We start from the raw sequence: 25,431 nt of genomic DNA on the forward strand, positions 1-25,431 counted from the left end.
TGATATCTGCTGTTTTCTGTGAGCAATGGCGATCATTTCTGTCGATACCCATGTCCATAAACCATCAAAATAAAGCTCGTTTAGCATTTAGCGAGATATCTGCTGTTTTCTGTGAGCGATGGCAATCATTTCTTTTGATATCTGTCCGGCGTAGTGCTGATATTCCTCCAGTCTGCCATTCAGGAGATTGTGAAGCTGTGAAAGAAAAAAAGTATATATATTAGGTCTGAGTCATGTCGGGATTTTCATAAACCGGGTCCCGACGGCCTTGCACCGGTCGGGACCCGGTGTCCCGAAATCAGCTTGCAGGATTTGTCACTTGCCTCTATAAAAAGCGCATATCATCAGTATGTCCCTTAAAAGTGACATTTTTATCAGTCAAATAAATCAACACATGCATACCTCGGCACAGATTGGTTTATTCTTCCATTTGACATTATATTCATCCATGATTGGCGATGTTTAGTGCCATTATCGTGCCTCTAAAAGTAAAAAAAACTCTAGCAAAAATATAAAGACTACAATCGAGCCGCCATTTTGATTTATGCAGGTTGAATAAATCTTGTCAAAAAATATGAATGTTAGAATAATAAAACGGCTTTCTAAAAAATTCTTCTGTACAATATACCGATCATATAATATTTTAAAGACAAAAATAAATATTTATCTCTTATTTTAAACATCGCATGCTTTTTTTTAAAAGCTGAAAATTACTTGGTAATCACAAGAAGTTTCGATACGAATAGCTGTTGCAAGGCAAGTTCAGACTAGTCTCGGGAAAATGCGCAGTGCTCCTCGTTATCTGTAATGCGTGCCAGAACGAACCCAAACAAAGATGTGATCGTAACGAGAAAAAAATCATTAAAAACTACGAGAGCACAATTGGAAAGATATACTGCTCAAAATTACCATAATCAGATACATAACTTGGACAAAGAATTACAATAATCGCCCAAGAAATGCCACAGAAATTGTGATAATCGAGGAGTAACTGGGTACATTTTTATCGCAAGGGGCCTGCTGCAAATACTGATTCGAATCCTTTGTTATACTGCTTTTTACCGTAGAGGGCGGTATTTGCCTCGTGTTCAATTTAAACACGTTTAGATATATTGCAGTAGGCCCTTCCGATAATGATTGTATCTATAGTAACTCATTAAATATCACTATTTATGTGGCTTTTCTTGGACAACTATTGTATTCTTCCTCCAAGTTATGTATCTGCTTACGATAATTTTGAGTAGTTGTCTTTCCAATTGTGCTCTCGTAGTTTTTAATGATTTTTTTTCTCGTTACGATCACGTCTTTGTTTGGGTTCGTTCTGGCACGCATTATAGCTAACAAAGAGCACTGCGCATTTTTCCGAGACTAGTCTGAACTTGCATTGCAACAGCTATCCGTATCGAAACTTCTTGTGATTACCAAGTCATTTTCAGCTTTTAAAAAAAGCATGCGGTGTTCAAAATCAAAGAAAAAATATATATTTTGTCTTTTAAAAATTATTCGATCGGTATGTTATAAAGAAGTACTTTTTAGAAAGTCGTTTTATTATTCAGACATTAATGTTTCTTTCAACCTGATTTATTAATTCTGCCGAGAGACCCGGCCAGTACAGTAGCTAGCTAGCAGCTGGCAATAACAACCCCATGGGGCGAACTGCTTTGCAACCCATATTTATATCGGCAGTTCGGATTGATTCTGGATGAGCTAGAATACGATTGGTAACAATTAAATACTTAAGTTTTAGGGTGGATTGATTTTAGTGGTGTGCAAAACTGCAATTTCTTATATATTTCATTATTTTTTTCGGAGCGCCGGTTCTCAAAAAACGAAACCGGGACCCGACGGCAACGGTCGGGTCCCGGTGTGATCGACCGTACCGACTCAAGCCTAATATATATGCGATTATATTTTTGTTCTACTAGTATCCATTTCTAATTCAATTAATAAATCTTTAAACATGGGGTTATATTACAAGTTTATCACTTTTTATAATCCCCCACATTGACAAAAATTTGTTTATAGTGTATTGTTATTCTCTACTCCTGCTTTAGTTCTTGTTGAGTTTTTTTTCTTCCTAATCTTTTATTATGTCGTTAAATGTGTTGAATAATCATTATGTATATTGTGTTTATTGTTTTGGTATTTTTATGGACATATGGAAAATTATTCAATTCAATCGACCGATAAAACTATTCAGTGACATGGCAAATTAAATGACCCATATTAGCACAAAGCATTCCAAGAAATTACATCCTACTGAATATCTGAACATTGAACCCATGATCTTTGCATCTCTAGTCAAAATTAAATTTATTTTTTTTAAAGTTATATTTGTTCTTCTCATTTTCCTCCTTGTATTAAAACAAATTTATTATCAGGGTGGATTTCCCCTTTAACAAGTTGGGTTACTAACTGACCCGTATGAGTTCTGGATCATTCCTGGTCTCCTTCAGGGCCTTGAGGAGATGGTCCAGCTGCTGGTAGGGAAGCCACACGCTGGGTGACGTGGGGCGGATCGGGTTCTGAACAAAGACAGATTAATAGTGAAACATCCGTCATTCACGTACGGTAAAGAAACAGTAAAACGTCATCATAATGGAGAAAGTATGTGTATTAACCAGCTCCATATATTAATCGTGTGAGTCTATCTGTGTGTGATAAAATCACAATTTCCAATAATTATGCATTTTGCTTGGAGTCGTGGAGCCTATCAAGGGCCTAACATCCATCATTCATGTACGGTACAGAAATATATACAGTGGAACCTCAGTATAAATTGCTCTGGGCCCTGTCTTACAAAGAGTTGATATCAATTGCAAATATGTACACAAGAGATGGAAGACTGCAAACTTGCGATTAATTGGAGGACTTGCGATTGATTTGGATCAATCGCAACTCTTTGTAAGAAGGGCCCAGATATAATGAGGTATCTCAGCTCAGATCTCAGCTTTTTATATTCTTATGTTTTTGTTACCCTGATATTACAAGATTCCTGATATAAAAAGGCAATTTCCTTGGTCCTAAGGACCTTGTTATAATGAGTTTCCACTGTAACAGTAAAACATCGTCATTAAGGGGGGGGGGGGGTTCACAAAGACTAAGATCAAATTTATGTTGGACTTAACTATTGCAGACTGTTCGTGCCCCTAGTTGCTCTCACCATTCGTCTCTCAAGGGATCTCACAATTCTACAGAATTCCAATTTTGTTATAGTTTGGGGGACCAACAGGCACCGATTGAGGAATTTTTCTGTATAGAGGGAGCAAGTAGCTACAAGTAGTACAGTGGGGGGGGGGGGGGGTAAAAGATACCTACCTTGAGGCCAAAGTACTCCACTCCTTTGCCGAGGATCGCATCAATGAACTCGACGCCTAAATTGGCAGCTTCTTCCAAAAGGTCAAAGGTTATGTAGAGCAACAACAGGTTGCCAGGGTCAAGTTTCTGAGGGATGAAATACAAATATAGAATAAAAGCCGATATGCATTTTACAAAAAAACAAATAAATCATTGCTCGCAAGTTTTTGTGATATTAAAAGGTTGGTGAGGAACAACAGGGAATGCTAAATCAAAGTTTGTTGACCCAAAGCTCCTTCCGATAATACATTAAGGTAGGCCAGTATTGTCGTTGTAATCATTGTCGTAATCATTGTCATCATGAACATTATCATCATCATCATCATCATCACCACTACCATCATCATGATCACCACTACCATCATCATGATCACCACTACCACCATCATCACCACTACCACCACCATCATCATCAATATCATCATAATCGGCACCACCACCATCATTGTCATCAATATCATAATCAGCACCATCATCATCACCACTTACTACCATAATCATGATCACCACCTACCACCATCCTCACCACTACCACCATCATCACCCCTACCATCACCATCACCACTACCACCATCATCCCCATCACCGCCATCATCACCACCACCACTACCACCATATCATCACTGCCACCATAATTACACCCTACCTTGTATGAGTTGATGATCCACTGTGGCCGCTGGAAGCCTAGAGAGAGCAGTTTCTTGATCACCGTCTTGAAGTGAAGAAGATCTCTCTATAAATTCCCATCGCCATCATCACCACCCTACCATCACCACTATCACCATCACCATCACCCTACCATCACCACTATCACCATCACCATCACCATCATCATCATCATCATCATCATCATCATCATCACCACCACCACCACCACCCCATCATCACCACACCCTACCTTGTATGAGTTGATGATCCACTGTGGTAGCTGGAAGCCCAGAGAGAGTAGTTTCTTGATCACCGTCTTGAAGTGAAGATGATCCCCCTTCTGATCGTACCTCTCTAGATACGTCTGAAGAAGATGCCACGCCAACTCAGCAGCTCTACATAAACAAGAAGAAACAATAATAATAATAATAGTAAAGCATCAAGTAACACCTGGCTGGAATACTCCTCAAGGAGTGGAGATTGTGCACACAATGTGTGCGGGCAAGCATTGAATCCAATGACCGGGGTAATAGTATATCTGTAAAGCGCGTAGGGACATCGTAGATCTATTAATTAAGTGCTACAATGTATATATTGTCACAGCTTTAGCCAAGCTACCATGAGAATGCGCTCGAGCATTCCAGGAATTTCTTCCTATGGGGTACTCATCAACTCACTATTAGGCTATGAAGTGCATTTCTTGAAAGGCATTGTGATCAAAATGGTGGCACAGTGAATTAAAGACCACTCAAGGGAGACGGGTAGAGTAGTCTTGGGAGGTAGGTGCTCTTCATGTGGAGGTTCATTAAATATACGTTTCAATGAAAAACACTTTTCAAAGGAAACAGAAAACATGGTCTTTATAGACAGATGGTCTTTCTATACAGGTGGTCACTACAGCAAGTTTGACTGTACTTTTTTTTCCAATCATTCTTGAGCAAGAACAAAACAATAGATTTGAACAAAGTACATATGACATATTGTTAAAACAAACATTGTTACATCAATTCACATGTCTCCATTTATCAAGTGATACAACAAATGTATTGCGTTTCAAAGATAGGCATTCCCTTTTGTATTTCGCAGAGAATAAATATTGTTTTGCATATAGAATTACAAAATTGAAGATAGATTGCGTACCATCTGGGAAAGCAAACAAAACTGTACTTACGTAGCTTCTCGACCTAAGTTGAGGGAGCCGATATCATTAGCGGCAAGCCACTTCCAGGTCTCACTGTCGGCTCCATTCCGGGATAGTTTCACACATCTAGAAGAGAATGATAACGTACAATCATAACGTAAGCAGTCAATAGTAAGAGCAAGAGAGAGACAGGCAGACATAGAGAGACAGAGAAAAAGAAATAGAGAGAGAGAGAGAGAGAGAGAGAGAAGAAGAAAAATAAAAAGAAGAAAGGGAGAAGAAAAAGAAAACAAAAGGATGAGAAGAAAAAGAAGAAAAAAGAAGAAATAGAAGAAAAAGAAGAAGAAAAGTAAAGAGATGATGATAATGATGGAGTGCAAGGGGAAGAGAAATCATGAAAATAAAATATGGAATGATAAGGAAAGTCAAAGATTGAAAGACATGAACAGACAAATCAGGAAAAAAATACTTTGTACCGTCACTATTTAAATCATCATCATCATTACCATCACAACCCTCACAGCATCTTACCTATGAGCAAGGTTCTCAAAGACAGGAGTAAGAGGCAACCTGAACGTCTTGCAGACATCGATAGCTGTGTCATATAGGCCACTCTGAACCAAGAAACTCACCGTTTCATCAAACCGACATCCGAGATGCTATATGATAATGAAATAGCAGTTCAATGAAACACACACTCTTGAATACTTGTACAAAAATTTGGCTAGCAACAAATAGATAAAGATTGCATGCTTGATCTTGTAATTGAAAACAAGTCAGTACAAATCTTGGAACCAGCGGGATTTTAACTGGCCTTCTACTGCTTGCTGGGCAGCGACTCTACCACCGGCCATCTCTGGTACATGGCATAGTCACAATGAACTGGAAACATACCTCTTTTCAATATTCATCAGTCCCCATTAGGATATTAGCTTTGAATGTAAGGCTCCCTAGGAGAAGTTTCAATTGTTGTAACAGATCATATTTCAAAATCGTCAAAAACAAAATGTCTAGTTTCTTTTCAGCACCTCGTACAAATTTTCATTTTCGCATAAGTAGTGATACCATCGACCAATAAGAAGGAAGCTTACTTGTCACATGAACCATATCAGGCTGGTGATTGGCTAGTTTGAGCCTTGCGGACGTCAACTGATATTCCTTCTCCAAGTCCCCTAGCTCCAGAACATCAACTCGGCGCCTCGGAACTAAAAAAAAAAAAATTGAATTTTCTATTTTCATCAATTATAAATAATAAATACAGCATTTGTTATGCGCCATCAATCTTGTAAACTATTCTGAGGCACAGAGGGATAGAATTAGAATGAGATACATAGAGAAATGAGAATAAATATGCATAGATGTACTTTAAACATTTAAATAACTAAAATACCATGCAAACATGTATGACTTTAGATTCTTTTTAAATGTTTCTAAGGATTCTACTGATCCAAAGAGATGCTTACCGGTATACTGTTTCATGCTTCGAGAAAAATTGACTAAAAATTTTTATTGCATAAAAAAGAAAGGAAAAAAAGAGGAAATACCTGGTTCATCGAGAGGGGTGCCTTCATAGTCTCTCTTGGGTGACGCTCCATTCATGTCTTCAGTTTTCTACCATGAGAAGGGATAAGATACCAGTCTTTGACATGAACACCTAACAACTTTGATAATAGAGAACACATGTACAGTCAGCAACTTAATTATTCATGCCAAAGTAAATTTGATGTATTTTTTTGGATTTTCATAATGTAACAAATGAAAGTTAGACCGGTTGAGTAAGGGCCTTAAATCGGAACAAATCTCTTTTTCACATGACTAAACTTGGTAAGGGTAGGAATAATTTAATTGTTGACTGCAAATTCAAACAAATTAGATAGGTAAGCTACATTAAGACAGTAAAAACAAACAAAACCCTCTAATCCCTCCTAGCCAAACTAGTGCGGTGGGGCTTTAAATCGCCTTGCTAAGTAAAGTTAATTTCAATTCTCTCATCCGCATCTATACTTCACCCTAACAAGCCTTACAGGTCTACTTACAATGCCCTCCATTTCGCTGACTGCAGGCTTGATAATCCAAGCATTGTCCGGATGCAGTAATCTGAGTGAGTTCATGGCGGCGAGGTAGCAGCACGCCTGTCTGTTCAGACTGTCCGCACCGATGACCTCCTGGGCTAGCCGGGTCGCTTGCTCGTACATCACGCTGCCAGCTGAGAGAGGAGAGGGATAAGAACAAAGAGAGTTACACATAGAGGATGTAGTAATCTGAGTGAGTTCATGGCAGCGAGGTAGCAGCACGCTTGTCTGTTTAGACTCTCCACGCCGATGAATTCTTGAGCTAGCCGGGTCGCTTGCTCGTACATCACGCTGCCAGCTGGGAGTGGAGAGGGTTAAGAATAACAAAAGTTACATATACCATATTTGCCGGCGCAAAGGCCGCAGTATTTATGGAAGAGAAAATATCAAAAAGTTGGGGTGCGGCCTTTGCAGCAAAAGAGTAAAAAAAAAATTTAAAAAACGCAAGTGATATACATTCGTGCAAATGCATTGCAAAAGTAAAGGAAGGGACCATTTAACGGAGCTGGCGCGAAGCATCCATCCAAAGTCGCCATTTTGTTTTCCATTTTGTTGGGGTATATATCAGATACCAAATCTGCCCGCGATCACATTTTAGCTAAACTTCTGGTAAATTATAAGAATATTGATGAATTTGGTATCAGTTTGTCTTTCGTCTTCTTTGTGCATGGCTGATCTTCAACGAAGCGGAGTTAAGTCTTTAGTCAACTCCGTTTGTTGCTATAGCAGGCAGCAAGTGAAAACTAATTAGTTTAATCAAATTATGGAAATGCAAGCATTACTTTAAACAAACAGAACTTTGTTATTCTTGGCTCATTTTTCCTGAATTAGGTGTCATATGAAAGGGCAAAAATGGAACTTTCTAGAAATACGATTTTCTCTTTGAAATTCAGATACTGCCCTAAAAATGACTTTTTAGTTTCCTCTCTCTCTCTTTTTAATCACTCATGCGTAACATATGCATCATATGAGTTGCATCAATTGAAAGAGGATGATCTAAGCTTTACAAATGTGTGTCATTTATTAATTATAATTGTGATTAAATTATGATAAAGCATCAATAATTCTCTGTTTCGTTTTTTCTGGGACACACTGTAAACAGATTACAATATCTCACCTTGTCGATAGTTCCCTCTGATGGTATGGAACGCAAAGAGAAGATCGTAGTAGTTGATGGTCAGTAGATCCACAGACCTAGCTCTTGACTCTATGATGCTCACAATCTATTCAAAACAAAAACAAAATGAACTGGATAATCACTAAGTTGATATCATCCATTTTCATTAATGAAATGATCTTACCTGCACTATTGTTACCAACAGTGGGAGAAACCATTTCATGGGATGGGGTTTATAAACCGAGACAGGAATGGAGAAAGTTGAAATCAGGTTCTTTAAAAAAGATTAGAACCAAGAGTTTATTTTCTAGCATTTTTGAAAAACCGTATCTACAATAATTTGACACATCTATAACTGCTGTAACCATCTATGATTTTAACCACTATTTCATATTTGTTCAAATTCATTGAATTGCTTTTGTTTATGAATGATTAAATAAATAAAGTCTTTTGTTGAAAGAATATTTGTTACCTCATCATGAAGATCTATGTAGGGATATTGACAGAGCTGTTTCATCTGTTTCTGTTCACATAACACCACTACAAACTGGCGTAAACAGTCCCTCCGTCTGTAGCATAAACAAAACAAGACATCACAAACAACTATTAAGTCTTTTTCACATACTTTACAAAAATTACAAAAATTGGTTAGGGTATGAATAATTTAGTTGTTAATTGTACATTGACAGAACAAAAATTAAAGCAATATGTTGACATTGATTACTTCTGTCGACAAAAGGTATTATATTTTTAATTTTATTAATTTCTCTATTTTCTTTAGTCATTTCTCTTGGGGGCTTGGATGTTGGTATGCCGAAACAAAATGCTCAAAACAATAGAAAATGTAAAATGTACAATGCAATATTTCTTCTCCAAGTCAAACTTTGATTGTAACAATAATCAAACTGATGGCACATCTCCTCCAAGATTCAGCTACAAGCATCATTTCATGGTTTTACAAAAATCAAATTTGATGAAACATTTAGGTTGATGAATGCAAATATAAATAGACCCAGTAAATAAATAGTTTGGTTAGGACACAGGTGGCATTAGAAAAATACAGTCAAAAAGTCAATATAGTTAACTCTCCATGGTCCCAATCTGTTGGGACCACAAATAATACGTTTTTTGAATAGTTTGGTCCAAAATGAGGCAAATTGGACTTGTGAGACTTTGAGTTATGCAGAATTGACTGTATTTGGGGTTGACCCTTGACCTTTGACCTCTCACCTTTCAGGGTCGGGGTTAGAGGTCATAGCTGAGTAGGCCTCATCGTTGTGACACAGCTCAAGATGGTACTTGAAGATTTTCACCCAAAGTGTCGGCTGTAAAAAAAATTAAAAAAATAAAAATTATATAAATGAAAGAAAAATTTGAAAAATTGTTATTTTTTACAATCTGTGGAAAAAAGTTATCCATTTTGGTAAGCAGAGCTGCCAACCTTGTGCAACCAAAAAAAGGAACCATGATGACAAAAAAAAAAGGAATTTGAAGCAAAAGAAAGGAATTGATTGAAACGAAACTTACAACCATGCACGACACACTTTCGATGCAGAAATGTCCACTCCTAATGTTGTTATTTCCATATTAGGACCTATAGTTTATATATAAGTAGATAGTTTATATAAAAGTAGGTAGTTTTTTGTTGCTGTTTTTTGTTTACTATTGTCAATTCATACTCTTCATAAATATTATTAAAGTGATAATACTAATAAAACATGAAACAGATATGTCCCCCCAAAAAAACAAAGACTAATAAAGTAGAAATTAAAAGAAAATGATAAAGATGAACAAAGAAAGAGAAAGACTTAAAAAGAATGCGAGTGAAAGTTACACAATGAAAGAGTTATATTACCAAATTTGGGTCATCTATGTCAGCGGCACTGAGGGCTGTTTTAGCGAGAGAGATTACAAGCTCTCTCAATTCAAACTGCTCTAACAGACCAATCACCTGTAAAAAGATATAAAGAGAAAATTGAAGAAATTTGCAAGTGGTCTAGATAATTACTAAGTTTCATGCAAAACAATGAGTGATTTACTACATCAAATTTCAGTTATTCGCGTTTTTTTGTGTGCATGGGTCTGAAACATAAAGTTTTGAACAATTAACAAAAGTTGAAAGGTTTTTTTTCCTTGGAGTTCTGTAGTCCTCACTAGCACGTTCAGTAAGAAATCTTCAGCACAGATTCTGCAACTAGCCTCCTGAAAGCACAAGACGCCATTCCACAGCTCTTTCAAAATCTGTCATCTTTCTCTCAAAATCTTAAAAACCTCAATCATTTCTCTTCTCAAAACAAAAATACCTTCAGGTGATAGAGAGTCTCAAGTTTCTTTCCCTGTAGTACCTTAGTCTTAGTCCTCGGAAGTCTGTTCAGCAAGAAATTCTTAAGGCCCGGTCACACAGGGAGGACGCATGGGGAACGCACGGCCAGCGCATTGGAAATTTGCAATTTGGGCCAGTGCGTTGTCGTTCGCTAGGCGTGCGTCATCATTCGTTACTCGTTCGTCGAGCGCGCTGGACCAACGCTGGACCAGCGCTATGCATGCGTCGTCATTCGCTGTGTGCGTCGGGATTTTTTGAGCATGCTCAAAAACGTGCGCCGAGCTCGACGCATGAATATACACGCCAAAGGCACGCCAGACATGCGCCGGAGCGCGCTAGACCAGCGCCAGACATGCGTGGAGCACGCTAGACCAGCGCCAGACAAACGCGGAGCACACGCCCTGTATACGCACAGCGCGCTAGCTACACGCCGTGCATTTTGTGTCAGCTCGCTAGCTTTTCCAAAATTATGACAAAAGTTAGGCACACGTTCTTTTCCGATTTCCAATGCGCTGGCCGTGCGTCGTAGAACGCGGTGCATGCGTGGACCATTCGTCCAGCGCGCTAGCAACACGCTGTGCATTCGTGGAAGTTGTTTTCATGTGCGCTCTGTGTGCGCCCTGTGTGCGCCCTGTGTGCGCCCTGTATACGCCCTGTATGCGTCCAGCGCGCTATGCATTTGGTGTCAGCTAGCTGTATAGCTTCGACAAAAGTTGGGCGCACGACAACGCACTGGTCAAAATTGCAAATTTTCCATGCGCCGGCCGTGCGTCCCCCATGCGTCCCCTCTGTGTGACCGGGCCTTTAGCGACGATCTGCTGACTTTGCGTTTCTTTTGGTCAGTCAATCTGTCTGTCTGTTTCTCTCTCACTCTCTCTATCACTCAGTTTCGACCACTTCTCTCTCTCTCTCTCTCTCTCTGTGCATCATTTATTTTCCACTTACCTTTAGGTGATAGAGAGTCTCAAGTTTCTTTCCCTGTAGTTCCGTGGTTCTCAGGAGTCTGTTCAGCAAGAAGTCTTCGGCGCCGATCCTTTGACTGGCCTCCTGGAAGCATCCCAGGGCCTTGACGGGCTCCCCGGTGTTAAGGTAGCAGTGCGCCAGGAGGAACTGACGCGACGCTGCGTTCCACTCGCACCAAGGGACAGCAGACGGATGTAACCCTGGGTAGAGAGAGTCACAAGAATTAGAGATGTGCATCTGGGCCCTGTTTTATAACTAGTTGATATCAATCGCAACTACGTGTATAAGAGATGGGCGATTGCCTTGGGGTTAATTTGGATCAAGGAGATTTGGATCAATCGCAAGTTATTTGTGATTTATATCATTCGCAACTATGTACATAGGAGATAAGCGACTGCAAACTTGCGATTAATTAGAGGCCTTAGGGTCGATTTGATGTGTGTGTGTAATTGGGATTTTACAGACGCGTATCAATCCGATATGATTATTGACATCTGGGGACAGACCTTTAACGTCACCATCCGAAAGATGTGACTCAGTTTCGAACCGGGGGTCACCTGAGCCGGTGTGTAGGCGAAGACAGAGAGCTGACCAAGTGAACGTGCCGCTAGACCAACTCACATCTCCCTGCATCTAAGCCCCGTCTTATAAAGAGTCGATATTAATTGCATCTCATTTGCGGTTGATATCAATTGCAACTACTACATAAGAGAATGGCGATTGCAAACGTGGGATTTATTAGAGGACTTGCGATTGATTTGGATCAATCGCAACTCTTTGTGAGATGGAGCCTTGATGCAGTAATAACACATTTACAGTAGGACCTGAAGACCATTAAATAGCTACAAGATTTTGAAAACATTGCCTTACCTGCAGTTGAGTATACTGGCACTTCATCATCAGGTACTCGGCAAACAGGAAGTTAGCACTGATTGGCCAACTGATCAGGGTCAAAGGTCAAATGTCAAGGAAATAACCAATCAACTGAGTTGATGACATTTAAGTTCACACTTCCTACAATTGCACATTTAATGTAGCAGGTTACTATTTATGATCGCTCTTGAAAAGATATTCAACAATCATTCCCCATCTTAAACACTTTTTATCTGATGTAACTAATGTTCTAAAATTTATCTATTTTGTTTATGTCCATCACTTTATTCAATATTAAAATCAAACAGAGGAATAACTATCTCAATATCAAACAACTTGTTAATGTTAATGTACCAACAAACCTCCCTTTCGGTCTTTTACAGAACAAGACAGAACAAAGAATTTATTTACCCAAAGGATATCATATGCCATGAATAAAACAAATATGAATATGGTTTGAGAGGGTTTGGTTTCATCTGAATACTAAGGAAGCATGTGTATGCTTGTAAGTAAGCAACCAGGGGACCAATGGCAATGAGCCCTCTCCAAGGGACTTGGTAATGAGGATTAGTGCCACAGGGTTGCCAAAGGGCACCAGTGCATCAAATTGGTTTCGACCCTGGGAACTCCTGGTTACATGACCACTGCTCTACCACTGAGCCATTGCACCTCCATTTATAAGGGTATACTCAGAGAGGCATGGGAGCTTTTCAATAGATCTGCAAGCTAAGTCACCCTGAGCCCTAGTGATTTTAAAGTGTACCAAACACCAAACCATGATTTGCTCTCGATGTAACGGTTTCCATGTTGCTATACTATATTCAAGATTATGAGATTCTAGCATTACTTCTGTAAGGAGATTTTGCAAAATTAAATACACTCTCAATTAATTTAAAAGCGACTTGTGAGTAGACTACTCGACACACCCCTACAGTGCTCACAAGGAACCCACAAGGAACCCAAGTTGGATCATGTGAGCAGTTTTATGATTTTGTTTCTTCATACTCCTTATCTGTTAGCCCATAGAATACCCGATGAACTTTTTGAGGTTGATTTTATACGGGCAATCTGTAAACACAAATAATTTTTTAAATAGGAGTAAATACCCTTCAGAAACAAAACACTTGGATTCCAATGTATAAATCAAATGCACACTTGCAAAGGATACATCAACTGAGCAATCGCCTTCATCGCAGCGGGGTACAACTTTCCCCAGTTCTGCAGTCCCTCCGCTCTCCTGTTTGCCCTCTTGGCCAGAATGGAACGGACGTAGCCCCCTCCACTTCCCTGAAGAAACAGCTCCACAAGGGTGGGTGAAGGTGGACTAGTCGATGATGAAGATGGGAGGTCTGACCCGCCAGGTGGGAGGGACTGTTGGTGGAGATTTCAAGCACTGCCATTTGTCTGAGATGGAATTCCCTAGAGAAAGAAAATTGTTTAAAAAACCGTGGAAAATAAATGAATAAGTATTCATAATAATAATATGACACTTAGCTTGCGCTGGTATCCATCACAATCGTGATGCTCGTGGTGTAGTAGAAAATAGAGTATAAATAGTCCCATAAACATGAACATGAGTACAAACATTAAACATGAAATCATTGGATACATTTCACTCAAGTATGCGACATTGAACAAGTATGATAGCAGCTATTCAGGAACAAGTATTCATGAAAATTCAGAAAAAGCCCTCTCTTTTGAATGCTTCTTTACATATGCCACTGGTTACGTTTTTATTGTTTTACTTTTTATTTAACACATACTGGATTTCAAACCTGTCGCTGTTAAATGTTTATACCCCTCCTGGTCCACCCTAAAATAAAATCACAGAAATTGGCAAAGTATTTCATCTAAGCCAAAAAGATGAGTAAAATGCTCATATTTATGACAAAGGCATTGAACTGAATGCTTGCGCAGATCACAAAAGTGAAGGTACATGCACTTACACAGTCTTTGTTTGCACAGGGCTGGATATACACGTGGAGAGCCATACTAAAGAGTGGTAGGCTTGCAGAATGGTGCATGTCTCTGGTATCACATCACAGGTTAACTTCTTGGTGCATTCAGCAGTCCATGGAAGCTGGAGATGGGATAAGAATGGAGAAATAAATAAGACTGGTATCACATCACAGGTTAAATTCTTGGTGCAGTCCATGGGAGCTGGAGATGGGATAAGAATGGTGAATTAGATACAATTAAATAAGACTGGTATCACATCACAGGTTAACTTTTTGGTGCATTCAGAGTCCATGGAAGCTGGAGATGGGATAAGAATGGTGAATAAAATACAATTTAAAAAGACTGTTATCCTTTCATAGGTTAACTTCTTGGTGCATACAAGCAGTCCCCCCCCCCCCCCCCCCCCCCCCTTCCTTCATTTTGTTGATAAAAAATGATTAAACAGAGAGAAGAAGAAGTAAACAGGAGAAAGAAAGTGGTAACCTCTATTTCATTATTTTCTTTTTTTTAACTTTTCTGATCTGCACCCCCCCCCCCCCCCCTTCCCCTTCCTGGATCTGCCCCTACTGGAACAGAGATTGAAACTCTATCAAACACTAACCTGTGACTCTAGTCTCAGTATCAAACACTCAAGCACCAGAAGAATCTGCATGAATTCTAGCCTCAGTTGGGCGAACCTAGTGAAGCTAGCAGCCAGGCAGACCACAGACAGATCACTACTCAGAGTGTGGTGTATGGGACCGTGGACAAAATCTGCACCTGGAAGTAACAGCATTAAATCATTTCTTTAGTTGCCAGTTTAAATCAGATTAAAAAGTAGAGACAAAATGGATATGGGGATATGGATTTTAGAATTTTAGAAGATGAAGGTAAATTTAAACAGAGAAAGAAAGATAGAGAGGGAGAGATAAACAAAAAGAGAGAGAAAGAGAGAAAGAGGGAGAGAGAGCGCAAGACAGGGAGAGAGAGGAGAAGACTGAGAGATGGTGGTAGAGTGTGAAGAGAAAGAAGAGAGAAGGGAAATTGAATGAGAATCTAGCTGTTTTTACTTTCTGTAGACCTGTCTTCTCTCTCTCTCTCTCTCTCTCTCCATATACTCTGTCTGTCCATGTCTCTTTCCGTCTGTCTGTCTCTATCTATCTTTCTCTCTCTCCCTCTTTCTCACTCTAACTCTTACTCTCTGTCTCTCTGCCTCTCTATCTCTCACTTGCTGTATCTTTATATTTGTCTCTCTCTGTCTCTTCCTCTCCCTCTCTCTACTCACTCAGTTCAGCTAGCAGTCTGTCTGTCTCTGTCTCTCTCTGTCTCTGTCTCTCTCTATCTCTCTCTGGCTCTCTTTCTTTCTCTATCTCTTTTTCTTTGTCTGTTTGTTTCTCTCCCCCCCCCCCCTCTCTCTCTCTCCTCTCCCCCCCCCCCCTCTCTCTCTCTCTCCCCCTCACTCTCTCTCTCTCTCTCTTTCTTTCTACTTACCCAGTTCAGCTAGCAGATTCCCTGGCTCGCCCCCTGCTACATCAACGAGATGCAGAACCGTTCGGAAGACTCCCGTTGGATCCATGATTCTACCGAGTGCTTGTGTAACCTGCTCCCGAACGGCCTGGTTTTGAGGACTAAACATAAATAAATCATAATAATACTAATAATTATAATAGTAGTCACATTTTTTTCTCTTGTTTATAGCCATTATTTAGTAGTCAGTAGATTTTAATATACTTATTTATGTTCATATTTTTCTCAGTTCTTTAGTTTAGTTTGTAAGCATTTTTAATGTATGCAGTATTCTTATCTGACGAGTTTGTTCATTTAGGACATACTTATAAGCTACACATGAGGGACCTTAATTCCACAAGCCTGACGTTTTATTGATGTCGCAAGTGACCAGCATCACATAAGACTTTATTGTTCTTTCTTGCCGGTTTCCTCATTCGTATATTTATATTTGTATTTTGTGTTTATCTTTCGTATGTTATTTGTATGTTCTTTACTTATCTGTGAATATCATTGTTATAATTCTGTATGTTTTTATATGACGAATGGAATGAAATGAAATGAAATTGATTTTTCTGTATATATATCGTCTGTATTTATATCGTCAGAGTGTCTGTGTATGTGTATTGGGTATTTACAGATGTCTATCAATCAGAAGGATCATGTATCAATTGGTCAGAATTGTATCTTTGTTCTTTGTTTTAACATTTAAAATTTTGATAGTGGACCAGAATTATATGCATTGATATTACTGAATTTTTATTCTGATTGGGTGTAATTTGAAACAATGTTTTGGTATTTTATGTTGTATTTACAGATCTACATCAGCGCAGCGCCCTTTGAGGTACAAATGGATGTGGTACAGGAGTACCGCAACCCCCAAAATGTCTCAATTAAGGAATTGAAGAGGAGCCCCGTGAAGCGAAGAGCTTCAGTAAGGGGAGTTGTCACCCAGGTAATGACCAATGATTATCCAATGTGTTTAATATTTAATATATCTATCTATATCTATCTATCTTATGTTATCAAGTTTACAATTGGTATCAAAATTGTTTAGTATCGGCTGTTTAGTCGTATACTGGTGTGATATTATATAAAGTTGTACAAGTTTTTTTTAGTTGGTATTGTTTTAACATGTTAAATTTTGTCAGTGGACCAGAATTATATGCATTGATATTGCTGAATTTTTATTCTGATTGGATGTAATTTAAAACAATGCTTTGGTATTTCATGTTGTATTTACAGATCTACTTCAGCGCAGCGACCTTTCCCAGTACAAATGGATGCGGTAAGAGAGTACCTCACACCCCAAAATGTCTCAAAGGAACTGAAGAGGAGCCCCGTCAAGCGAAGGGCTTCAGTGAGGGGAGTTGTAACCCAGGTAATGATTATCAAACAGGATCACGCATCACCCCTACTTAGACAACTTTATTGGAAACTGGTCGAAAAGAGAATAATGTACAAAACCGCACCGTTTGTTTATAAATGTACACATAATGTTGCCCCTCAATGTTTGTCTTCCTTGTTACAATCTTCCCGTCACTCCACATATAATCTTCGCTCAACTACAGACACAACGGCTCTCCATGTGCCTAGAATAAAATCGAAGATAAGTGAGCGAAGTTTCACTACAGTGGTCCGGTTACATGGAATAGGTTACCTGTGAATTACGCTGTAGTATGTCAGTTGAATTATTTAAGAAGCATCTCAAAACACACCTATTTACAATGTAATTAACAGCATTACATTTTCTATCTTATTTTTGTTGAGTTTTAATTCATTGATTTATTTGTTTTGTAAAGCACTTTGATCAGTTCTAAATTCAATATAACGCTTTAAAAAAGCAATTTATTATTATTATTATCAAAATGTGTTTAATATTTTATTTGTGTGTGATAAAGTTTATCATTACTGTATGATTGTCAGTGTGTATGTGTTTTTTTTTATTTATATTCATAATTCCATTGAGATTTCATAGTTGTTAACAAATAGTTTGATGCCTAAACTGTATATCGCTATTGAGCAACACTGAAGATATAGTCATGCAGATGCCAGCGAAGCTTCAAAACCACAGAAGAAGATCGAGGTAGCCCAAGCTTCCCCTTTAAAGTTTCTACTGACCAGGAGAGGGTGGACATTATGTCCAGTAGTATTCATTTCATCAAGATAAAGTTATAGTCGTGTAATGACATTTAAAAAAATTTGTAAATCCAGAGTTCCAGCCGGAGTGTGCTTGTAACACTTCTTGTTATACAAAAATGTAGATTAGTGCATTATAGCTGTAGTATTTTAGAATACCAGTCATGTTTATTTAGGTGAAATTTTCTTTGATCAACATTTCTTTTTTTGTATACAAATAATCTTGCCATCTCTGTATATTTGTTTTGTTATCAGCATTTATGTTGTGTAATACTTGAATGTTCAACTTTGGAGAAGTTAATAGAAATGTAGAGGGCATTACAGTATTATCTTGTATGTACCTTGATGTAAACTTGGCAGGTATTTATAATCATTTTGACCGAAAATGCTATCTTTTTTTTACACGCATACGTTCTCACATTTATTCTTTTCATGAAAAAAGTGTTTCTTTGACTATATATATTTGCTACTACTACTACTGCTCTATCTGTCGATCGTTACCAACTTCTTCTTGACCCACCGCATTGTAAAACCTACTCACCCATCCTGCATGACGAGTTTGCTGGCCAGCTTTCGTTGCTGACGTCGACGCCGCCGCCCTATTTTGCAAACAACAAGTTCACCTGCATTGAATGGAATGCTTAAGGATTCAGGGGTTATTTCATTTCACCATGATCCTATCTCCGCTGCTACTGCTACTACTGTCCCTACATGTACTTACCCATCATGCATGAGGAGTTTGAGAATCTTAATCAATCTCTTTTCTTGCATTAATGTTTCAAGAAGTATGATCGTGTAACCGATGCGGGTATTATATATGTGGGATACGAAAGAGCATTAGTGCCGAATTTTCCATTAGTAAATTGTCTCTTCTTATCAACATTTCTAGGTCAAAATATAGCATTATGACGCAGGTTCCGTACCACAGTCTGCAGATAGTCAACCAGCTCAAGAGCTACAGTAATCCTGACGTTTTATTGCTGTCGCAAGGGGCCAGCACCACATAAGACTTTGTTTTTTCTTGCCGTTTTCTCATTCATATATTTATATTTGTATTTTGTGTTTATCTCTTGTATGTTATTTGTATGTTCTTTAATTATCTGTATATATCAATGTTATAATTCTGTATGTTTTTATATGACGAATGGAATAAAATGAAATTCTTCTGTATTTGTATTGTCAGAGTGTGTGTGTGTGTGTGTGTGTGTGTATAGGATTTTACAGACGTGTATCAATCAGTCAGAATTATATCTTTGTTCTTTTCATTTGAATTTAGCTTGATCGATCATCATGGCAGCGTTTTGACAAGCCAGTAAAAATGCAACAATCTACATGTTTGTGGTCCATACATTCCAACTGCGGCACACCACCACGCAGGGGAGAAAAGGAAGAGAATTTCTAAAAGGGGTTGTAGCGATCAAAGCTGGGGGGAACTCCCTCTATGAGTTGTACATAAATAACCCAACGACCTTCGACAAAGATATGATCGAGAAGATACTCAGGCTGCCACTCAACTCATATTTTGCTCTTTTTCTCTATAGATCATCATGGCCAACAAGAATAAGACTGTATACAAGTTTGTGGTGGATACTTTCGAACAGCGGCACACCACAACGCAGGGGGGAAAAGGCAGAGAATTTGTACGAGGAGTTGTGACAATAAAAGCGGGGGGAAACTCCCTCTATGAGTTATACGTTATAATTCAACGACCTTCAACAAGGAAATGATCGAGAAGCTACTCAGGCTACCACTCAAGCTCCCTCTATGAGTTATACCTTAATAACCCAACAAGCATTGACAAGGATATGATCGAAAAGATGCTACGGCTGCCAATCAACACACATTTTGCCATCAGAAATTGTGTAATTGACCTACTAACAGTGAAGATAAGCGTGACACCTCAGAGCCAAGTGAGTTAAACAAAACATCACAATGAAACGTGCCCTTTTTTCTTTCTAATAAGGGATCTATCCCCTTTCATAAATGCCAGCGACATATTGATGACTTTCACTCCAATTTTCGCCCAGTTATTATCTCCTCTAAGCGACTAGCTCATCGCTTTCCTTATTGCTGCTTCATGACCTTTGAACTGATCAAGTTTTGGTGAGATTTTGTTGAATTATTTTCCTTTTTTTCCACATTTTTTACTGGTAGGTTTCCCATCATGACCATGCGTAGCCTCTGTTCACTACGACGGTAGTGGACCCTGAACACGTGGGCGCAACCGCCCCTGGGCCGCCGCAAGCGGAGTCTACTAATATCCCGCCAGCAACGCTCACACCTGCCGACCTGCACGCAGCAATTACGAGCTCAACTGCCGTGGTCTGTTCTAGATTGGACAACCTCACAACCGAGGTGTCAGCAATCAAGTCAAAGATTGATGACCTAGAAGCTTCAGTGACCTTTAACTCCGACAAGGTGGCTGATCTAGAGAAAAAACAAATACCTGAACTCAAGCACGATCTCCAAGCTCAGATCACTAATCTCAATGACAAGATTACCCTCATGGAGATATACAACAGGCATTCTAACTTCTATGGCATTCCTGAGGATGATCGTGAAATCGTAGAAGAAACTCTGCGAAAGTCGGGGGTGCGGCCTTAACACTGGCAAATAAGTACTACTGCTACTACTACTACTGCTCTATCTGTCACTCGTTACCCACTTCTTCTTTTTAAGTACTTGGGGCGTTTCACAAAGCCTTTTTTCAATGACAAATGACAAAAATCAGTGTCAAATCTGCTGATAACCAATCAGAAGCAAGGATTTCAGTAGCTTATAACATAAACTGTCATTTGTCAATGACAAGTTTAGTGAAACTCCCTCCTGGCCCTACTTACCCATCCTGCATGAGGAGTTTGCTGGCCAGTTTCTGGGCGACATCCACCGGTCTCTCAAGCTGCATCAGCGAGTCGGTGAAGCCTTGCATCTCCATGGCAACAGAGGAGGAGGATGAGAGGAGATGGATGCATTCCTGGAGCGATTGCATGTCTTGAAGAATGGTGGGGTCTGCGTTTGGGAAACAGAATGAATCCAAGGCAAGATAATTGAAAATAGTAACAATAATAACCTTAAAGATAAAGTAGAGTTCTGGCCGGCCCCATCTTACAAAGAGTTCCGATTGATCCAAATCAATCGTAAGTCCTCCAATCAATCTCAAGTTTGCAATCTCCTATCTTGTATGTACATAGTTGCAATTGATATCAACTCTTTGTAAGTTGGAGGCCTGGTCATGTGATCGCATTGTGAACGGGAACGTTGTGGAATCGCTCAGAAAAGGATGATCATCTAGCATATAAGTATTGGTGTGTTCTGCAAGGTTCTGGAATCATCAAAATGATAAGAACTTTGGCCCAGTCTTGGTAAAGTTACAAGCACTGTACACAGAAAGATGTATATGGGATTACACGAACATGTGGCATCATCATCATCACTTATAAAATATGCACAAAACAAGCCTCATTGACGGTTTTGAATGGACTGATCACAGAAGCAATAACAAGCTAGAAACTACACTGATAATCTGTCACCATCACCATCATCATCATCGTCATCATCGTCATCATCATCATCACTTATTAAATATACACAAAACAAGCCTTATTGATGGTTTTGAATGAACTGATCACAGAAGCAATAACAAGCTAGAAACTACACTGATAATCTACAATGCCCTCATCATCATCGTCATCATCATCATCATCGTCACCATCATCGTCATTGTCGTCATCCTCATCATCATCATTGTCATCATCATCACCATCATCATCATCACCATCTTCATAATCACCATCATCATAATCACCACTTTTGAAATATACACAAAACAAGCCTTATTGATGGTTTTGAACGGACTGATCACAGAAGCGGAACATGATAAAACGAGCTTAATTTTGCTTTAGCTATTTCAAAACATCAAAAAAATCTGAATATTCTGATTTGTAGGTCCTAAAAATCCAGAAAATCGTAATATTCTGAATTATTCGTAAAGATAATCTGCCATACCTTCATCAGACAGCTCCACTCCGAGGTCATCCATACTGAAAGTGCGCTTGACCCCCATGTGAAGGTCCTCGAGCAGGCCGACCGGTTGAAGCACAGACAACAAGTTCTGCAGAGAGAGAGAGAGAGAGAGAGAGAAGAGAGAGAGAGAGAGAAGGGAGAGAGAGAGAAGGGAGAGAGAGAGAAGGGAGAGAGAGCGAAGGGAGAGAGAGAGAGAGAGGGAGGGTAGGAGAGAGAGAGGGTGGGAGAAAGAGTGGGAGAAAAAGAGTGGGAGAGAAAGAGAGAGTGGAAGAGAGAATGGGAGGGAGAGAGAATAGGAGAGAGAGAAATGAAATCATTTTGCCCTACAACCTAATATCAACCTGAAGAAAGGGAATTTCTGAATGTTATGTACATTACAAAGAGAACAACTCATTAAGCAGCCCCCCTTCCCCTTCCCCTCCTAACCCGACTTCAAAATGTAACCATAAGTTTAAAGTGCCTGAAAAAAGTTGGTGCTATACACTACCATACCATGAAGTAGGTGTTGTGAACTTAAAACATATCAGATCAAAAAGAAATATGTAAATTTCTGACATTCTAAAAATAAAGCAAAGCAGTGAAAATTAACTATTTAACTACCGGTATGCCCAAATTTAGTTTCAGACCAAAAACAAAGTATGCAAGACAAATTTGGCGTAGAATTTTCACAAGGTGTCAGGAAAGAAATCGGACCAGACCATTTGTAGATGAGAGGGGTTTATTTCACAAACATTACCCCCGTATCTGGTAAATAAAGGGGCATGTCTTCACAAAAGGTCAGGTAACGCGACCCCCGACCCGACCCCCGACCCGACCCATGAATCGATGTTTCGAAGTAAGCCGGATTTACTTACTCTTTTGATAAGGCACGGCATGTGTGTGTTACGATCCAAGAACAATCCTAACGGCTTGTTGGCAACCTAAACAATAAAAGGAGAGAGAGGGTAAGAAAGTGTGAGAGATAGAGAAAGAGAGAGAGAAAGAGAATTACAACAATGTATATATACAAATGAAATTGTATGGGGTACAAAAAACTTCTCAAGTATGAGAGTTATATTAATATCTTTTGTTGCAGGCATGGATAAAAAATGATTTGTCAATGGTTTCATTGAATAATACAATAATTCATCACTTCAAATTAAATGAAAGAATCGGTAATAATCCTTCTTGTTACATACAGATGTTTACATCTTTTTTTAACACCAATTCCTTATTTGAAATTTTCAATGGCAATGATTCACATAGAGAGTAATTTCCCTACATAGACCAGCAACTCACTTGATGATATTCCACGCAGCAGGCTAGAAACTTGCTCATGCTCTGTTCCACCAGCTGCCTGTACTCCCCCTGGGAGACTTCCCCTCCCCCGACCCGCTGCTGTATCTCTGTTTCCACGACGATGGACGCATCTTGTCGCAGGATGGAAGGATCGGGTAGGTCAACGTCCATCAGGGTACCGAGGTCAGACCCGGCGGAGCGACTGTATGTCTGGAGACAACAAACATAATGAACATATCATGAAATATATACTATAATAATAATAATGACAAAATTTATAATGGCACATATCCACCCCAAGGGATGCTCAAGGCGCCTAACAAGGTAAAAAACCTCAAACATATGATTGTACATGAGAAATTACCAAGAACAAAAATAATAAGACTTGTAAGAAAAAAATCATAAAATTTCAGCGCAAGATTCTTTTGCGTTACAAAATTATCGCGAAAAATGTAGAGGGGGGGCTTCTAAAGCCCCCCCCCCCCCCCCACCCTCCCCGCTAGATAGGGTAAGATGGTGTTAAAGACTCTCAACCTGAAAATGTAATGCTGATTTGTACTTACATGAAGGGCTCTGAGGATGGTTTGAACTGAGAACCTGCCAGGTTTGAAGATGTGATCCAGGTACGCCTCCTGTTATCAGAGGAAGGACAAATGAAGGAGAGAGATAAGTAAAGAGAGGGTGAGGGAGCAAGACAGACAGACAGAAAGAGACAGACAGACAGAAAATCAAAGAGGGAGAGACAGAAGAGAATATTAAGGAGAGATTATGCAAGAGAGAGAGAGAGATGGAGAAAGATAGGAACACGTAATATTTGCAATTTGCCTTCTGTCTTATGATATACGATTATTCGTAACAGGTAAATTCAATAATTCAGATCGAGGCACTCAAGTATAAAGTTGGTTACATTACAAACATAGCCTATACTCTCTCTTACTTCATTATCTTTTTTTTTCATTGAAATGTTCTAAGCTTACCCGAGGGTCAAGAAAAGCTGGAACTTGGACACTGGTCAGTTGGTCAGTTTCCAGGTAGACCGGCTGCCATCCTTCTTGACATTGCCTGCATAATACAAAACATTAATCAAGAATCGTAAGGGGACGTTCACATACAGCGACTACAACGATTTAACAAGGTTTTCATTTTCAAAATTATTTTGACCGCTAAGAAAGTATGTCTTGATTAAACCTTCACAGCAACCACACCCTCATTTTCTGTGTCTCTATTTTGAGTTGTGTTTCATTTAGAAGCTACAACCACAGGTTCGCTGCTTCAGAAGCTCTTGCACTCCCAGGTATAATAATAATGGTAATTCATTCAAACCCAGTGTCAGCGAATTATGATGCAATGCACATGGACACCGACTACTATGTTGCTTTAACACACAAAAAAGGCGGTTTACAGTAGAATATAAGAACGGGCCATTGGTTCACATATGAAACAATCCACATAAGGATCCTCAAAATATGGAATACGTTACCATGTGCTTCACAAGCTAGAACAATCAAACCTGTCGTAGCGGACACCTCTCTATAAAGGCCACCTGTCTATAGTGACCATGCATTTTCTCTTTCTCTCTTTATCTCTCTCTTTTCTTTTTTGTGGGCTATTGAGAGAGAAATGTCTGTTGTAAAATCCATCCAGAAATGCCACCTGTCAACAATATGCCCCTCTAGAAGGAAATGTGTGTTGTAGAACCTGTCTAGAATGGCCAACTGTATGTTATATATTCATATTCATTTCATTTCCAACAAAAAGGTAAACAAAGATATTACATTTGATTTCATACATAATCTGACTGTACTTTAAACTAATTCATCTTGGAAGGGAATTCCATTTTAAGCCCCACTGCACTACTTATAGCTTCTTGCCCCCTCTATGTAGCAAACAATGCCTTATCGGAGCCTGTTCGTCCACCTTGATCCTTTTTTTTGTTTTTTTTATTTGATTTCATGAGATAACCACCTGTCAGTGACCTTGCAGGGAAGTAATCCTCCTGGCCAAACTAGTGCAGACGGGCTTAAACTAATTCCTCTTGAAAGGGAATCCCATT

The 25,431-nt window shown here is 39.2% G+C and overlaps 3 protein-coding genes across 4 annotated transcripts in view; all 3 read right to left on the minus strand.

Moving 5' to 3' along the window:
- Positions 1-5,672, minus strand: LOC100891063 (nuclear pore complex protein Nup160). The gene is made up of 6 exons (XM_030993654.1): positions 5,668-5,672; positions 5,177-5,272; positions 4,256-4,400; positions 3,319-3,444; positions 2,421-2,525; positions 1-195 (listed from the first exon to the last, which is right to left on the minus strand). The coding sequence occupies exons 1-6, from the start codon at positions 5,670-5,672 to the stop codon at positions 88-90; spliced, it is 585 nt and encodes a 194-aa protein (XP_030849514.1). The 3' UTR covers positions 1-87.
- On the minus strand, positions 5,672-13,169 carry LOC115927584 (nuclear pore complex protein Nup160-like). Its single transcript, XM_030993655.1, has 11 exons — positions 13,132-13,169; positions 12,512-12,561; positions 11,604-11,821; positions 10,191-10,286; positions 9,566-9,660; positions 8,808-8,904; positions 8,336-8,441; positions 7,183-7,352; positions 6,691-6,757; positions 6,238-6,351; positions 5,672-5,805 (listed from the first exon to the last, which is right to left on the minus strand). The coding sequence occupies exons 1-11, from the start codon at positions 13,167-13,169 to the stop codon at positions 5,786-5,788; spliced, it is 1,071 nt and encodes a 356-aa protein (XP_030849515.1). The 3' UTR covers positions 5,672-5,785.
- Positions 11,722-25,431, minus strand: part of LOC593835 (nuclear pore complex protein Nup160) — a 24,153-nt gene continuing 10,443 nt past the window's right edge. For both annotated transcript variants that reach the window (XM_030992756.1, XM_030992757.1), the window contains exons 9-20: positions 24,356-24,440; positions 23,942-24,010; positions 23,379-23,588; positions 22,955-23,020; positions 22,083-22,188; positions 20,918-21,086; positions 15,924-16,060; positions 15,055-15,212; positions 14,441-14,574; positions 13,663-13,913; positions 12,492-12,561; positions 11,722-11,821 (exon numbers count right to left, since the gene is read on the minus strand). In XM_030992756.1, coding sequence (XP_030848616.1) covers positions 13,682-13,913; positions 14,441-14,574; positions 15,055-15,212; positions 15,924-16,060; positions 20,918-21,086; positions 22,083-22,188; positions 22,955-23,020; positions 23,379-23,588; positions 23,942-24,010; positions 24,356-24,440 — 1,366 coding nt within the window. In that variant the 3' untranslated portion in view covers positions 11,722-11,821; positions 12,492-12,561; positions 13,663-13,681. The remainder of the gene's footprint in view (positions 11,822-12,491; positions 12,562-13,662; positions 13,914-14,440; positions 14,575-15,054; positions 15,213-15,923; positions 16,061-20,917; positions 21,087-22,082; positions 22,189-22,954; positions 23,021-23,378; positions 23,589-23,941; positions 24,011-24,355; positions 24,441-25,431) is intronic.

The sequence above is a fragment of the Strongylocentrotus purpuratus genome, unplaced genomic scaffold (genome assembly GCF_000002235.5).
Source record: "Strongylocentrotus purpuratus isolate Spur 01 unplaced genomic scaffold, Spur_5.0 spur5_scaffold_20, whole genome shotgun sequence".
NCBI classification, from domain to species: Eukaryota; Metazoa; Echinodermata; class Echinoidea; order Camarodonta; family Strongylocentrotidae; genus Strongylocentrotus; species Strongylocentrotus purpuratus.